Source organism: Chaetomium tenue (genome assembly GCF_020726465.1).
Source record: "Chaetomium tenue strain MPI-SDFR-AT-0079 chromosome Unknown F5144scaffold_3, whole genome shotgun sequence".
Taxonomy (NCBI): domain Eukaryota; kingdom Fungi; phylum Ascomycota; class Sordariomycetes; order Sordariales; family Chaetomiaceae; genus Chaetomium; species Chaetomium tenue.
Genome location: NW_027117331.1, coordinates 2,414,901 through 2,430,868, shown reverse-complemented (window position 1 = coordinate 2,430,868; position 15,968 = coordinate 2,414,901). Strand labels below are relative to the sequence as shown.

The 15,968-nt window shown below is 57.1% G+C and overlaps 4 protein-coding genes across 4 annotated transcripts; 2 read left to right on the top strand and 2 right to left on the bottom strand.

Moving 5' to 3' along the window:
* Positions 1-387: 387 nt before the first annotated feature.
* On the top strand, positions 388-5,491 carry F5144DRAFT_628579 (cell division protein anillin-domain-containing protein). The gene is made up of 5 exons (XM_066792342.1): positions 388-833; positions 913-1,050; positions 1,120-3,477; positions 3,622-3,973; positions 4,029-5,491. Exons 1-5 carry the CDS (start codon positions 816-818, stop codon positions 5,297-5,299), a joined length of 4,137 nt encoding a protein of 1,378 aa, XP_066644834.1. The 5' UTR covers positions 388-815; the 3' UTR covers positions 5,300-5,491.
* An 835-nt stretch (positions 5,492-6,326) lies between these two features.
* F5144DRAFT_530217 (phosphoribosylformimino-5-aminoimidazole carboxamide ribotide isomerase) lies at positions 6,327-7,473 on the bottom strand (the record flags this gene model as incomplete). The annotated part of the gene is made up of 3 exons (XM_066786917.1): positions 7,008-7,473; positions 6,752-6,944; positions 6,327-6,661 (listed from the first exon to the last, which is right to left on the bottom strand). The coding sequence occupies exons 1-3, from the start codon at positions 7,305-7,307 to the stop codon at positions 6,327-6,329; spliced, it is 828 nt and encodes a 275-aa protein (XP_066644833.1). The 5' UTR covers positions 7,308-7,473.
* A 120-nt stretch (positions 7,474-7,593) lies between these two features.
* Positions 7,594-9,006, top strand: F5144DRAFT_183815 (uncharacterized protein). Its single transcript, XM_066782751.1, has 3 exons — positions 7,594-7,985; positions 8,045-8,136; positions 8,195-9,006. The coding sequence occupies exons 1-3, from the start codon at positions 7,685-7,687 to the stop codon at positions 8,780-8,782; spliced, it is 981 nt and encodes a 326-aa protein (XP_066644832.1). The 5' UTR covers positions 7,594-7,684; the 3' UTR covers positions 8,783-9,006.
* A 1,841-nt stretch (positions 9,007-10,847) lies between these two features.
* F5144DRAFT_487790 (STE like transcription factor-domain-containing protein) lies at positions 10,848-13,364 on the bottom strand (the record flags this gene model as incomplete). Its single annotated transcript, XM_066785630.1, has 4 exons — positions 10,848-11,154; positions 11,358-11,441; positions 11,513-13,199; positions 13,265-13,364. 4 exons carry the CDS (start codon positions 13,362-13,364, stop codon positions 10,848-10,850), a joined length of 2,178 nt encoding a protein of 725 aa, XP_066644831.1.
* Between the last annotated feature and the right edge of the window lie 2,604 nt (positions 13,365-15,968).

Sequence of the window (15,968 nt, the reverse complement as noted above, 5' to 3'; positions counted from 1 at the left end):
TTTTTTTTTTTTTCTGCATGATGTCTCGTCTCAGTCACCCGGTCAAAGGAGTTGCATTGGTTTACCTCAAACTGCGGCATGTCTGTCATCGCTGGCATCCTTGCATTCGATGGCTCTGGGCAGGCAACACAAACTCAACCTATTTGATTGGCCAGCTTGCGCGCGCGACTGGGGTTCAGTCCGCAGGGAACTGGCACAGCAGACGGGAGAGGTGCTAAGCGGTTGTTTTTGGTGGAGTTTCAGTGCGCCTGGCAGAGGTGGGCGGGAGCGGCTCGTCGCGGTAGGGTTGCCTAGCAACGGAGCCAAGTTGCGCACGAGGGGCTGCTGGACTTGTTTACTTAGATGGACCAATCAGGGGCAATAATCGGGCTCGTTGCACCACTCATTGAGAAACCAAGGACGGCTCCCTTAAACATCACAATCCATTAACTCTCTGCCGGTGCAGCAGTTGTTGATCTCACCTTCGTCTCCTTGCTCACCATCAACGGTGTCGGAAAATACGTTAACTGCTGCGCGGTTGTGGTCGACATTTATTTGTTATCGCATCCGTTGATAACCCCAATCAGCATCAGCGTCTCTCCTTCCTTCCTGCCTGCGATTGCGACGAGCCAGTTTCTTTTGCGACGGCGCAGCGAGCTTTTCGGGATTTTATTTTTTTATTTTTGTTCTCAATCTCAATTGTTTGCACGGCTGCAACCTCACACCTGCCACATGCGCTTGTCATAATACCTCAGGGAACAACAGCAATCGCAACAAAAAGCAAAGCGCCCTAGACCAGTATACCCCGCGCTCCCTTGGTAACTTTCATTCCGAGCATGACATCTGAGGAACCGGTATGTCGCCGCTGCAACTTGCGTTCAATTAACCTTAATCCCCTCGGAATAAAATTCCTAACATTGCGCGCATTTACAGGTACAACCTTTGCGCCTTTCCAAGAGCAGCACGATGCCTACTCCAGCAAAAGTCGGCAGCGCGATCCCACGCCCGCTCTCCGAGCTCTCCCCGACCGAGAAGCGGCGGAACTCGCCTAGCTGGAATCAGACCACCAAGGTGAGACAGTCTTGTGCCACCTATTGAGCGCAGGACAAGGGCTAACCCGGTTGTTTTACCATGCGACAGAAAATGGCACTCACGGACTCGTCACCATTCCAGTCGTCGCCCTTGGAAAACACCACTTCCCCGCGCATGTTCTGGCAGAATCGCAGCTTTAACTCAGAAAACAGCTACGGCAGTCGCTCCGGCTCGCCATCACCGTGTCGCCGATCTTCCATCGAACGTTTGCAAAAGGCATCCCGCGTCAAAAACAGCAACATTCTAGCCCTCGAGCAGAAGCACGAATACGACCCGACCAGGCTCCCCCAAATTGAGCGGCCCCTGGCTAAAGTCCAAGGCAACGCCTTCGGCGGCAGTGGTACCACCGCCCCCCGCTCCGAGAACCGCCCTTTTGGCCACCAGAGGAACGAAAGCAAGACCAGCATCCCCACCCTAAACCCTTCCAAAACCGCACCGGGCCCCATGAGCCCGCCAATGCGCCCAACGACCCCCAGCAAGGACCAGCCATCCCCCATGAAATCTTCGTTGTCGAGCCGCTTCAAGAGCAGCTTTGACCCAGAGACAGGTACTTGGACCGAGGTATCGGGTGACGAGCGCGATCTCCCCGAGGGCAAGTCACTCCACCGGCACCAAAAGAGCGTCACCTTCGACGCAGCCCCTCCCCAGGTGAACGAGTATGAGATGACAACACCTGACCTGTCGTCCATCGGGAGCAATTCGAGAGAGGGCAGCTACGACTCGGAGGAGGAGGATGACGATGACGATGAGCACTACATGGTCCACGGTAGCATGGACCCGGATGACAGCTTCGACGCTTCACTGGAGGATACTGATAAGACTCCTGTCATGGGCCCGGATGAGTGGAGGCAGAGCCACGACGACCGTTTTGAGAGGAGCCCCATGCCCGACGAGGTGCCATCTTCTCAGAGACCGATTCACTGTCGTACCGACTCCTCGAACTCGAATGGTGAGAGTCGGCCGCTGCCTCCCCTTCCGGGAATGGGCCCGGCCACCCGCAGCTTGCCTTCGCCTCCGCCCGCATTGGGCACAACGCCAGAAGCCCATAATATCGGAACTGGTCGGATGCCGCTCGAGGAGCGCCTTAGGCTCATGATGCTCTCCGATGACGGGAAGTCGGCGGCCGAGCAGCAGCGGGAGCGCCGTATGAGACGCGCCGGTGTTCGCGAGCGCGCAGAGAGCCAGACACCGGAACGCGAGAGCCGGAGCCCCAGCGTCCAGCCTCCTCCGGAGTTTGAGGAGGAGGAAGACACTGTTGGCGAACTGTCGGGCCTTGAGGAGTACCAACTTCCGCCCCGTATTTCGCGGGAGTCAATCCTTCGTCGCGTGAACGGAAATAAGCTTTTCGACCGCGAGTCCGACTATCAGTTCTCATCGCCAGCCGGCCCCTCGTCCGCTGACCCCGCTCTTCCCTATGATCCAGATGTGCCCATCCCAACTACAGAGGACTCCGTGACGATGGACATGGACGAAGATTCTGAGGAAGAAGGCAGTGTCATCATCAACCGCAACATTGAGGAGGACTACGACGTTGATTCCATCACCGACATGTACCAGCGCTCCGAGATAACCGATGACGATGATGAGCTTGATGATGAGCTTGATGATGAGCTTGACGATGACAAGAGCTCGTATGACGATGAAACCGAGAGTCAGTACTCCGATGAAGAGGAGCTTCACAAGGACAAAGCACCGGAACCCGAGGAGGATCAGGCTCCAACTCCGCGGGCGACGACTCCGGTGGATGAGCCAGTAGTCGCCGCTCAGGATCAAGAAGCACGGGCGTCGCTCGAGATTCCAAGCCGGCCTGAGGAGAATGAGTTTTCTAAGAGCTTTGATTCTTGTATGCTCGCCAAACCCGAGGAGCCAGCGGCTGCTGCCGAACCCGAGAAGTCGAGCACGATGGATGCTCAGACACAAGCTCAACGGCCTTTCACGCCCGAACAACAGCTTACAAGGTCTCTTACCAAGCCTGAATACGATGGATCAGGCTGGGGCGAACCCGAGGAAGTCTCTGATGACCCGGGCACCCCCGACTCCGTCATCCACCACCCAATTGCCATCCCCAGCATCGAGGAGGAAGCAGCACGCCAATCTCCTGCAATCCCTGAGCAGATAGCGACAATCAAGTCGGCATCCGGATCCAAGCTCAAGACCCGGCCCTCTGCCACCCCATCGGATCTTGCATCCATGCGCGAGGCTCGCCGCCAGGTTAGCCGTGAAATTCCACCGATCCCCGAACGACACCGCAACCGCATCTCGCGTGACATGGACGCCGATATCAGCGAGGCTACTAGCGACTTCCTTGAGCGTCACCCAAGTTTTAAGAAACGCAGCCTGACGCTCGACCTTGACCTCGGCCTCAGCCTTGACCAGGACTTTGATCGGGTTATCGAGGCTCAAAAGGTTGCGTTTTACCAAGTTCCTTCTGTTCAACCCTCCGCAACTGCAGCCAGTTTCTTCCAAGCGGGAGAGACATCTGAAGAACATGAATTACCCCTCACAGCAACCACAGGCGACTTAATTACTAACATATCTCATCGCAAACAGCGCGGCTACCTAATGCGCCAGAACACCAAGATGGTCACGGCCAGTGATAAGGATTCCGATGATGTTCGCGGCTGCCGGTCTGCGGGCAACTCACCTGTAAAGGCTACCCGTCCCCAGTCATGGACCGTCGAGCCGTGGAGCGGCGGACAGAGGAAGCGTAGTATCCGGAAGCGCCACCCCGCTACCGGTCCCGTTCCGCCCCTACCCGGGCAGGAGAGCAATGCGGCTGCTGTTGGTCATGCTAACGAGGAGGACATGGCCGTCGAGATGGCAACTGAGGAGAGCGGCGAGAGAGGCAGGCTCTTTGTTAAAGTGATGGGAGTCAAGGACCTCGACCTGCCAATTCCAAAGAGTAAGAGAAACCCTCCAATCCCGTGAACCTTATGCAACCAGACTAACAACCACAGACGAGCGCACCTGGTTCAGCTTGACGCTTGACAACGGTGTCCACTGCGTGACAACTGCCTGGCTCGAGCTCGCCCGCAACGCACCTATCGGGCAGGAGTTTGAGTTGGTCGTGCCCAACGACCTGGAGTTCCAACTCACCCTTAACGTCAAGCTCGAGAAGCCCGCGCCCGCGCCTCTCAATAAGAAGGCCCTCCCCTCTCCCACCAAGACCTCCAAGCCCAAGACATCGGCCTTCAGCCGCGTCTTCGCATCTCCCAAGAAGCGTCGCGAGATGGAGCAGCGCCAAAAGCAGCAAGAAGAGGAGGAGCGGCTCGCCGCCCAGCGTGACGCGCAGGCCCGCCAGATGGTGTTGAAGGCGTCGCAGCAGCCCAGCGCGTGGGATCTTCTTAGCCCGCTGGCGGCAGAGGACGGTAGCTTTGCGCGCGCCTACGTTTGTCTCAAGGAGCACGAGCCGCGCTGCTTTGGCCGGCCGTACCTCGTCGACGTGGCGGCCTTCAACGAGTGGGCGACCGAAGAGGCCGGGTTCGCGTCTAGCGTCAAGAGCAAGCGCGGCAATGCTGCGGGTGCCACCACGGGCGGCGTGATCCGGCGTGCGCCGTACAAGATCGGCAAGCTCGAGTTGCAGCTGCTGTTTGTACCGCGCGCCAAGGGCGCCACCGACGACGACATGCCCAAGAGCATGAACTCGTGCATCCGCGAGATGAAGGCCGCCGAGGAGCGCCTGGCCCGCTGCTGGGAGGGCCACCTCAGCCAGCAGGGAGGCGACTGCCCCTACTGGCGCCGCCGCTACTTCAAGCTGGTCGGAGCCAAGCTCACCGCCTACCACGAGGCCACGCGCCAGCCGCGCGCCACCATCAACCTCGCCAACGCCAAGCGGCTCATCGACGACCGCCGCACGCTCATGGAGAAAGAAACCACCGGCCGCGGCGGGCGCCGCCGGCGCTCCGCGTTCGCCGAGGAAGAGGAGGGCTACATGTTTGTCGAGGAAGGGTTCCGCATCCGCTTCAACAACGGCGAGCTGATCGACTTCTACGCCGACAGCACCGCCGACAAGGAGGGCTGGATGCGCGTCCTCGGCGAGGTCCTTGGCCGCGACAGCCTCGGCTCTGCTGTCGATGGCGCCTCCTCCTCTGAGGACCTCATCGGCGGCAACCCCGGCAGCCGCATGAAGGGCAAGTGGTGTGAGCTGGTCCTGAAGAGGGAGGATACCCTGAAGAAGCGCGCTGAGGGGAGGAGGGTCCACTCGCGTACGAAGAGCATGTATGTGTAGGGGGTGATGGGGTTTTCTTCTGCGATGATGGGATGATGATGTCGGGTGTCGGGTTGGGTTTGGTAGCGTTGGACATTCGTTGTTGCTGTGGTGTTGAGACGCTGGGATGGGAATATTCATGTGGAGTTCGGTTTGTTGGGAGTATGGATGGGAAGCATGAGCGGGGGAGTTGATGATGATGATATGCGGGGGGGGGGGATGGAGGTGGTTGGGATGGGATGGGACTGGATCGGATATGGATGGACGGAAACACATGGGGCACATGAGGTCTGGCTTTGGCTGACGCGGGCTGAGCCAGCTCCCTCCTCTCTTGCTTTTCTTTTCTTCTCGTCACCACTTTTTTCTACTCCTTCGTTTGTCTACTCTTTTTTTTATTTTCCCCGCCAGTAACACGGTGGGGATCGTCTTAGGGGCTTGCAACCGCCCCCCCCATTTTCTTACGTCTATGTTTTTGTCAGTCTAGCAAGCGTATTTGTTTTGTCTGCTTTTATCTATCTATTTACGATTGTCTGTCGCTCTCGCTCTCCTCTGGATGTCTCTCCTCGTGTCTGGGCTGGAGTTGGGTTCTGTGCTTTTGTTTGATCTTCGCTTCGTTCTACTGATACTCTATATCAACACTGACCGCGCTCTTGTGGTGGGTAGATGAGAAGGGAGGTAAAAGGAGAAAAGTTCGAGCTGGCTTGACTAATACTATGGGGACGATGAGCCGGGACTCTTTTGGGGTTGGGTGTTGTTGCGCTTCTTCTTTGTGTGTAGTTGTTGAGCTTTTGTTAGATTTATATGGAAATGAATGCATATGCAGCTGCTCGGTCATGCCTTTCCATGGGGTCTGTTAAGTGAATGGGTGACGGATGGTGGATGGTAATGAATGTTGACGAAGACTTGTAACTTGACGCCCACAGCCAAGGTTTGGAAGCCCTCATGAATCGATATATACACGCGCACGCAACAGGACCAAGCCTACCCAAGCCGTAACTACATGTCCATACCTACCTTATCCAAACCCCTATTTTCCCTATCCCTATCCCTAAACCGCCACCTCCCCCTCCCCCCTCTCCTCCTGCTCCCTCTCCTCCACCTCCTCCCTCCGATTCCACGCCACGCACTCCTCCAGCGTGACGCCCCGCCCGCCAAAGCAGTCCAGCGCGCTCCCGATCGTGAGGTCGACCCGCCCGCCGCTCAGGCGCTTGACGCGCTCCAGGTCGGCCAGGTGCCGCCCCCCGCCCGCATACGTCACCGGGATGCTGCACCACTCGGCCAGCCGCGCCACCAGCGCCTCGTCCACCCCGCGCTGCAGCCCTTCGTTGTCGGCGGCGTGGATGAGGAACTCGGAGCAGGAGGGCTCGAGGAGGCGGATGGATTCTGGGGGGTTGGTTTTGTTAGAGGGAGGGGTCGTTGGGGGTGGGGTGGGAAGGGGCGGTTTGCTTAAGGGGAGGATAAGGGGGGGCTTACCTCGGTTGACTTCCATGTCGGTGATGGTCTGCCACTTGTCCATGGCGACGAACCACCTGTCCTCGCCACCGTGCCGCCGGCAGCTGAGGTCGATCACCAGCTTGCTCTTGTCGCCGTCGAGCGCGGCGAGGACTGAGTCGAGGCGGGCCTGGGAGAAGGTGCCGTTGGGGAAGAGGAATGAAGTGATGATGACCTGGGGGTTTGGTTTGTTAGTGGGTGTCGTTGTTTTGTGCGAGTATGAGATATACCAACAAACCTTCTCAGCACCAGCGTCCATCCACTCTTTGGCATTGGTGTCGTTAATGCCGCCTCCAACCTGCAGGGCCCCGGGCCAGGCTGCTAGAGCTTCCCGCGCGGCATCCCGGTTGCCGGGGCCCAGCATGATAACATGGGCGCCTGTGAGGGCATTGTCGCGGTATAGCTTGGCGAAGTGAGCTGGAGGATGTGGTGAGACAAAGTTTGTTTGGAGTGAACTGGTTTTGCTGTCTAATGTCCCACCGACAATCTGCTTGACCTCACCGGCGTGGAGGTCAATACACGGTCGGAATCGAGTCATGATGAGTGGGTTGGGTGGGTTGAATCCCAGGCAGACGAACAGTTTTCTTGGTGTTGTGTGGATGAGGGAAAAGAGACGGGTAAATTTTATGGACTTCAAGCTTGCACTTGAACCTTTCAACTCTCGAGTATGTATCTCAGGTCACTAATAAGGGGCTTGTTTACAGAAGGGGGTGCTGTGTGTTTGGCGGGGTAATGACCGCATCGGTTTTTGGAGGGGGCTTTCTTGGCGCCCGATAAGATAACCCCCAGCCATCGAGGTGCTGGAAATTTTTACCCAAGCTCCAAAAAGTTGCAAGACATTCGAGGTCTTGTCTTACATAGACATCCCCACCCATTGACAACTTCACTTTTCCCGATTCAAGCCAATTTCTTACAATGCCGAGCCTATTAGGCAAACGCAAGTCACGGGCGACAGTGGAGGAGCCTGAGGCAATTGCCGATGCCCAGGAACTCCTCAGGCAGCACTTCGAGGCGCGTTTCAAGCCACTCGCCGGTGCCGCTGCCGCCCCCCGTGCCGCTCAAAAGAAGACAACCAACAACGACTCCGACAGCGATGACATCGACGCTAGCCAGGATGATGACGACAGCGATGCCACTGTGGGCCAATCTGACTCGGATTGGGGAGGAGTTTCGGACGATGAGAATGAAGACGAGGATGAGGACGAGGACGAGGAGGGTATGCATTGGTTTCCCTTGGCTATCTTTCGACACTGGCTCCCTACTAAGACCAGACAGATACCGGAGCACACGTCGTCGAGGTAGTTGATCATACATCCACCACCTCAACCACAACCACCATGAGCAAACGGGAGCTCAAAGCTTACCTCGTAAGGCTGCACATGCATCGTATCGATATGCCGAAGTTACCGCTGACAGTCAGCCCAGTCCTCCCGCCCACCAGACCCCAGTCAGCTCGCGGCGCAGACGACAGCAACCAACTCCAAAAAGGCACCTACCGATGGTGACCCCGAAGACAGCGCCGCCTTCCTGGCCAACGATCTAGCCCTGCAGCGGCTTATTTCCGAGTCCCACATCTTGTCGGCGGCCGGCGCAAATCCGTCCCACTGGCAATCTGAGCACGCCGCTGGCACCGCCACCAACGTCCGTGCCTTCGCCGCTGGTCGCACGGCCCGCAAGACGACCGATATGCGCGTGCAGGCTCTGGGGGGCAAGGAGAGCATCCTAAGTCAGGCCAAGATGCCCATGTCCATGCGCAAGGGAATTGTCAGTGCCGCCGCGGTGAAGGAAGACAAGAGGCGGAGGGAGGCACGGGAGAACGGCATCATCCTCGAGCGGGAAACGAAGAAGGCCAGAGTCACAAAAAAGAAGGGGAGGGGTGATAGGCCAGTCGACCTTCCTGGCGTGGGTAGGATGAAGGGCGCCGAGCTACGAGTCAGCGCCCGAGAGGCGCGCGAGATCGCGGCTTCGGTGAGAAAGCCGGCTGGGAGAGGGAGGGGCAAGAGGAGAAGGTGATTGTGCCTCGGCCTTGCTTACGCATCCTGCAAGCAAGCCCTCATCTTGCATATCGAGCACTCCGTTCTCAACCTGCGAGACTACCTACAGAGGATTTTTTCTTCGCAGCATTTGTCTGGGAAAGGGTTAAGGACGAAAAGTCCTCCGATACTGACAGGGCCGCGATCCCCGCGCCTCTATCGTACATTTCGACGGGTTCACAAACAAGCTTTTCATAGCAGGGCTTTGAAACACCCCACGACCTCACCCCCCGGCCGCTCCCGTCTATACTGGCCCCAAGGGCTGGTTTCAAACTCTCACCAATCGACCGGTAGGCTAGTCGATTTGGCACCTTCCCGGGCCGGTCCAACCTCATTGGCACCCGAGCCGTTGAGTTATCAACGAGGATCCCATGCCTCCCTGGGCTAGAGTTATCGCGGGCGTACACACGCCGCCATCGCCACCACAATGAGCATTCCGTGTTCCTATTGCAACGTAGACAACAACGTAGGCTGGGCCGTTGGCCGGCAGATGGCCACCAAGGAGTGTTCGGCCCTGTGGGACAAGAGTGCGCAGCCGGGCCGTCTTACCAACGGGCCTGTCTTGGATAGACCGGGAATCACAGGATCGTGCCGTGGAAAACAAGCCCAGACGGCGTCACGCAAAGATGAGAAATCAAATCTGATATCCCACGACCACTCAACGGTCACCGTGTACGAGCCACGATCTCAAACTACTACCATGTGTCTGCCCGTCTGTGTGATCTCTGTCTCTGTGCGCCCTCGTCCGCCGCCCCAAAGGGCCACCATCAAGTGTACAAACGCCAACAACACCACCACCCTGTGCCCCCTCCCCCAAACCTACGTTCTGGTCTGTACAACATTACCCATTTTATATGTTGGGCCCCACCAAGCGGCTGAGCTGGCTGGTCCTACCCCCCCCCCCCAACCCCCAACCCCCAACCCAACCCGTTTTGGTTCATGAACCAATCGAGCAACCCCAACCAACCGCAGCGACTGGGCCCCCAATCCAAAAATCCAAAAATCCAAAAATCCAACAAGCCAGACACTGCCCGACCAAACCAGCCCAGCCAGCCGGCCCGATAACCGGCCGCCCCCGAACCGCTTGATCGGGCGGGCACCCACCCAGCCGGCCGGCCCCTCTTGCCTGGCCGTTGCTGGACGGCCAGGCCTGTAATACGTCCAGGTGTAAGTAAGATCAAGATCGGAGATCGGCAGCGGTTTGGGGTAGCGTAGCAGATCTGGGCGGGAGATGGCCAGGCGATCGTTTTGCCACTTGCTGTTCAGTGATTTGTCTGGCTGGTTGGTGATATGTGTAATATACGACAATATGTCAGCACGTGGCCGTGTGTAGCACAGATTGGATTGGTTGGGTTGGGGATTGGACGCTGGTGATGGGGAACGGGGGGACAAGACGGGAAATCAGACCTCTTTTATAAGCATTGTTGAAAGTTTTGCTGTCTGGATGAACACAATTAGTGAACAGGCCAAAGTAGAGAGGTAGTTTGCAAAGCACACAGCTGGGACACGAGATATTTCCAAACAACATCAATTGATTCCCACCGCCCTGGTATCGTACTCTTGAGCACCAGCCACCCTATGAGGACAGCTAATGTGCCTATCAACTAGCGAAAAGAGAGAAGTAGAAAACACGGAACAGGGAAGAAGACCGAGCTATATATACAAAGACAAATAAATGCAGTTGTCTTCTCCCTTCTCGTCTCGTCCGTCCCTCCCATACTCCCCAGAGGCGGTTGAGGAACGCACTCCTCAAAAAACAAGACCATTTCTCTCCTTGCCAGCTCGCCGCCGTCTCTAGCGTAAAACCCAACTCCGTCGTTTTTTCAGCCACTGCAATGCTTACTTACAAAGATGCGACCGTCTCGGAACCGTAAAACGAGACAGCCGCGGACAAAAGGGAAAGACAAGAATGTCACACCACTGGCGGTAGCCAGCGATGTAGTAAACAAGGCCCAGATAGAGCCAGGAATGAGGAAAAGAAAACAATATAAAAAGTGTAATGTCGCAGCAAAATGTCCCAACCCTCACTCGCCGCCGCCGACCTCCTAAGCCATACCGCCCATATTAATGGCGTGCGGTTGGCTCATGGTCATCGGCATGCTAAGCGTTTGGAGGCTGTTAAACGTTTGCGTTTGCGTGTGGCTTTGGTTGGTTGATGGTTCTCGGTGAGGTGAGGGTCCGTTGTTGCTGTTGACGGCCGCATCGAGCGACCCGGCAACATAGCCGCCCTCTGAGGTCGGCGAGGCGTCGTCGATCGAGGACAGCTGGTCCTCACCAGAGTATTGCTCCTCTTCTTCGCCCGAGTTGAAGTTGCCCTCAGCACCGTCATTGCGATCATGGGTGCGCTTGTGTCTGCAAGGAAAACCCTTGTTAGTCCCCGTTTCATACCTGATAGAGTCTGGTCGGGCTGTTGTGTTGTGACTATTGGCGATCTCTGTAGGGTTGGGTAAGGATTGCTCCGCTCTTGGCGTGCCACTTGCGCAACATTGCTGCTCAACTTCCCAATTGTCGACTGACTAAGGAAATGATACACCAAGGAAATGAGGGGGGCATACTGTGCTAGGTTGTCTGATCGGGAGAACGCCTTGCTACAATAAGGGCAGGTGTAGGGTCTTTCTTGTGTGTGTGTTCTCACGTGTCTGGAAGGTTTGGTCAGATACACCGCAGGAGGTTCACATGTTTACAAATGAAATGTTTTTCAAAGTCTTACCGCTTCAGGTGCTCCAATCTCTTGAAGAGGCGACCGCAGGAGGGGATGGGGCAGGTGTGGGACTTTTGGGGATAGGGGCCAAGTTCCATGACGGTTGCGGACCGGGCTCTGCGTACCACGTTGGGGCCACCATGCATCATTGGCCTTTGGTCGCTCAGGGGGCCCAGTTCATCGACTGGTAGCGGTGAGTAGTCGTGTTGATGAAGAGCCAAGGGGTTGAGAGCGGGGCTGCCTTCCACCGCCGACAGCGGCGTCCCATGACGCGACAAATCGAGCACCTCCTTGTGCTGCGCCATACCGGAGGCGCTGTATGTCAGACCCGGCGGGGAGGTGTCTCCGGACTCTTCACCTTCGGCAACAGGCCCGACAGAGGCGGACACCGATCTCCTGAGGTCGGAGGGGCGGTGGCTGCCCTGGGTTGCCGCTGCAATTGCCGCAGTGGTGGCCGAGAGCGAAGGAGGGATGGATGAACGCCGCCTCCGTTGCTTATACGTAGGCGAGCCCTCGATGACGGACGAGTACACATTGTTCGACCCGTAGCTCCGCGGGAACGAAGGACCGGTCAAGTTTGACGGTGGGAGGTGGAGCATGCCATTCAGGGCACCGACGGGGTTGAGGTGGTCCGGGATAGCGCTGTACAGGCCCGTCTCCTCGTTGGCGATGTAGGCAGGCTCGCCACCAATGGCGAGTGCTTGTTGCGGGGGCGTCAATGGCTCGTAGGAGACCCTGTGGCTGTAATCCTCGTAGTGGGACGACACGAACGACGGGGCGGGCGAGTACTCCAAGCCGAACGCGGGCATCGACGTGTGCCGTTGGTGCGTTTGCGCCATTGGGACACCGTTCTGGTTGTACTGAATGCGGGGGTGCGAGTACTCGGGTTCCCGCTTGATCGCTGGTTGAGGTGTGGGCACATTGGGCGTCATTGACATCGCTCCATATGGAGCCATCGCCTCCATCCCGTCCGCCATCGGGGCCATCGTCTGAGGCATTGGGGGCATAGACTGCGGCATCTGCTGCGGCATTTGCTGAGGCATTTGTTGAGGCATCGGCTGAGGCATCTGCTGGGGCATCTGCTGGTGCATCATCTGCGGGGGAGGCATCGAGTCAATCGGCGCCATCACCGGAGATGTGCTCTGTTGCTGAGAGAAAGAAACTGGTTGCGGGTTGAAGGACGACGAGTTCGCCTGCTGGGCTTTCGTGAGTTGCTCGTACAGCGACTGCGACGAATCGAACTGGAAAGAGAGGGCTGGCTCGCTAACGGCGGCGGTTGTGGCTTCCTGGCCCATCTTCTCCCTTTTCAGGTCCCGCTCGAGGGCGTCCAGGAAGAGCCTATCGTGCGGGACGCTGTACCAGTAGAAGACCTTCTGCTTCTTTTGTGTTCGGATGCAGTTGTTCTTGTAGAGGAAATCGAGAAATGCGCTCTTGGGCTCCTCGAGCGTGGCGTCCGTCCCTGACTTGAGGTTGCGCAGGTCCGAGAAGATGCCCTCCTCAAACTTCTTGGAGTTCTTCACCGGCCGCCCAAAGGCTTGGAAACGGAATGACAGACATCTTACGATGTCTGTGCCGGAGATGTGAAAAAGGTTGTTCCATAGCACGCACGAAACGTACTCGCCGGTCGGGAGGAGAAATCGTCTAATGTATTGATCGGTGGTCCAGTCAACTGGTGCCGAAAGAAGAAAGTATTTGACTACACGCGCGGGTTAGCAAGATCTGTTTCTACTCTCCCACCGCTGCCTGGCGCGAGCAACTCACGATTATCAACTTGCTGCAGGGCTACCTGAGCATCCTGTGGGAGGTTGTTCTGAGCCTCAGCGCTCAGCATGAATGTCTCTGGGATCTGTTGTCCGGCCATGGTTGCATTCTGTTGGTACATAACGCAGCCGCGGATCGTAGAAAATGAAGGAGACGGAGAGTTCTTAGGCGCTGCCTGCGAACACTTTCGATTTGCGCGTTTTGGTTTCAAGAGTCGAGATTTCCGAGACCAGCCCGTGACATAAGAGATGTTGTCCCAACTCTTTCAATCCTTCCAAAGCGCCTCAGGCGGGGTGGTCGGGGCGGTCGGCAACCTGTGCGATAGGCCGTCCCTTTGCGATGCAACAAGACCCGTTCGGGGATGTGACCGTGAGTGTCGTTGCCGTGGGGCAGTGCGGGCGACAACGGGGTGGTTGTTGGTGCGGTGTGGTGCGAGTGGACAATCGGCCGAGAGAAACAATGGATGAATAAGAACAGGGCTCTTGTTTAAATGAAACGAAACCGATCGAAAGGATACCCAGGTATCGATGATTATCAAACAGGCTCGGCGAGCTACTCGGCAGGGAGGTTGGCGGCTGGCGGCGTGGGCGATGGCTGGCTGCGACGCGAATTGTCGGACCCTTCACAGGATGCAAGTGCTGCGCTGCGCTCAGGCGGGCAGGGTTGCGGAGCGACGGGGTGATTGCCTCTGGGGTCTTGATCGGAAGGAAAAAACTGAGGAACCGACAGTGCAAGTGTGCCAAAATACACAATGCACGATGTTGCAGGAGAGGTAATATGGGGGTCCTCCTGCGACACTATCCAGAGAAGGAGAAAGAAGAAGGGGGGGACGAAGAAGGAGTCTTGGGAAAAGGATCGCGAGATAGACAAGAAGGCGAGCGAGTGGGCGGCCCCGGGGTTTAATGACTTTGCTCGTCGCTTGCTTGGGCCCCAGGGATCAAGGGTGTGCTAGCCAATGGAGGCAGGCGATGGAGCCAAGGGTAAGTGGGTCGCCATGAAGTGCTCCGTTGTGCGAAGGAAGGGGGCCCCCGCTAAATAAAAGCACAGACGCCACAGGCATCGGCAGCGGCCTGGAAGAGCACCCACAGCGCACGCCCACAAACGATGGCCTGGCTTCCTCGTTCATCCACTTCAGTCTCCGTGTCGGGCAGGCATCCAGCCTCCGAGATTCGGGACCGGGCGTGTCCCCAAAAATGGGGGCTCCCGGCACACAGCGACCAACATGGCATGAGCAAAAGCCGAGCAGCCTTAACAGATCGGGACCTCCTCCCTTTCTTGAAGGTTGTTCCCGGCGCAAAACTGGAGAGACGCGCGTGATATGACTAGGAACAGAAGCGTCAAGGGGCGGGTAAGGCCCCTTGCGTATGTACCTCTTCAGTTCCATTGTCCCTGACCTCCCACATGACAAGACTAAAAATGAGGGACGAGGAACCAGGAACTTGATGGATCATATTTGCCCGGGACTAGAACTCTTTCCGTTGGGCTCGGTTTACTCACCCGATGATGCTGGTGGCGCGGCCGCAACGACACCTCTAATGGAATAACTCACTGATACTAACTAAGCGTGGTGGAGGCCGGAGCTAGCGTCGTTGCCCCACGGCATGAATGGCGAGGGGGGAGCGCATCGGCCCATTCTCTCTCATTCTTTTCTTGCCGTTGTGGATGTTCGGGTGGCCATACCCAAAGTGGACTCTGGACCAGGAACTGAGGTCGTTGCGCTGTGTCTTCTTTCGTTCAATCTTTAACCCCTCCCCTTGGCTGGCGGCTCATCCGACTTACCATTGAGTTGACGCGCCCTCGTTGTCTAGTCCCATCGTCATGCGGTAAGTGCATCTCGTTACGATTGGACATCGGGTCCGTTGTGGCGCTCAGCTTTGAGGCCCCTCACACCAATGCTGCTTTGTTTTGCGTTTCTGCGTTCCCCTGAGGACAGAAGCACTGGCCACGAGTGCGCCGCGCTGTGGAAGCGCTCTGGAAGCCACAACCGAGCCGGCCGTTTCTCCAGGCCTGGGTTCTTTAGGGTAGGGTTTCCCATGAAATTGCTCCTCATAAAAATATCCTGGCTCGCCTGGCTCTGCGATGCAGTCGGTGCTACCAAGTGGAGGGCATGGGACCTCGCCATCCCCCCACTCACCTGACTGGGCTTTTTGGCTGGGCAGTACCGCCGACGTAGCGTTGCAATCTCCTGCAAGACTGGCAGTCGTGAGACGGCAAAGGCGGCGTGAGGAATATCGTCGTTTTTGGCGGTTTGCTGGCTTGGAGATTTATTGCCATATCAGTAATGGGAAGTTTGAATGCTTCTGCCATGACTGGCAGTGCAAGCCATGAAAGTGATGCTGAGCGGCTCATTTTCCGGGTACATCCAGTGTACGACATTAGTTGGGGCCCGGTCAGAAGCGGGATCTGAGATCTGAGATCATGGACTTTCTCGATTACTCAGATCCAACAAGTGCTTGGCCACGTCTTTGTCGTGTTCTTGCACGGGTGACAACTCCATTGTCTGACATCGAGCAAGACGCTGTCTAAAACAATATGGGCCATCGAGCGTAAAGCATCTCATCCTCTCTGGTCTTGCCTGGCTCAAGGCGACAGGCAGCATCTTGCGGTGAGCCCGTCCTGTCACTGGAATCCTACCAAATATGGCGGAGATTGGTGCGAGATGGATGAAAAGCAACCACCTTGCCACCTCAGATTGCGAGGAGAT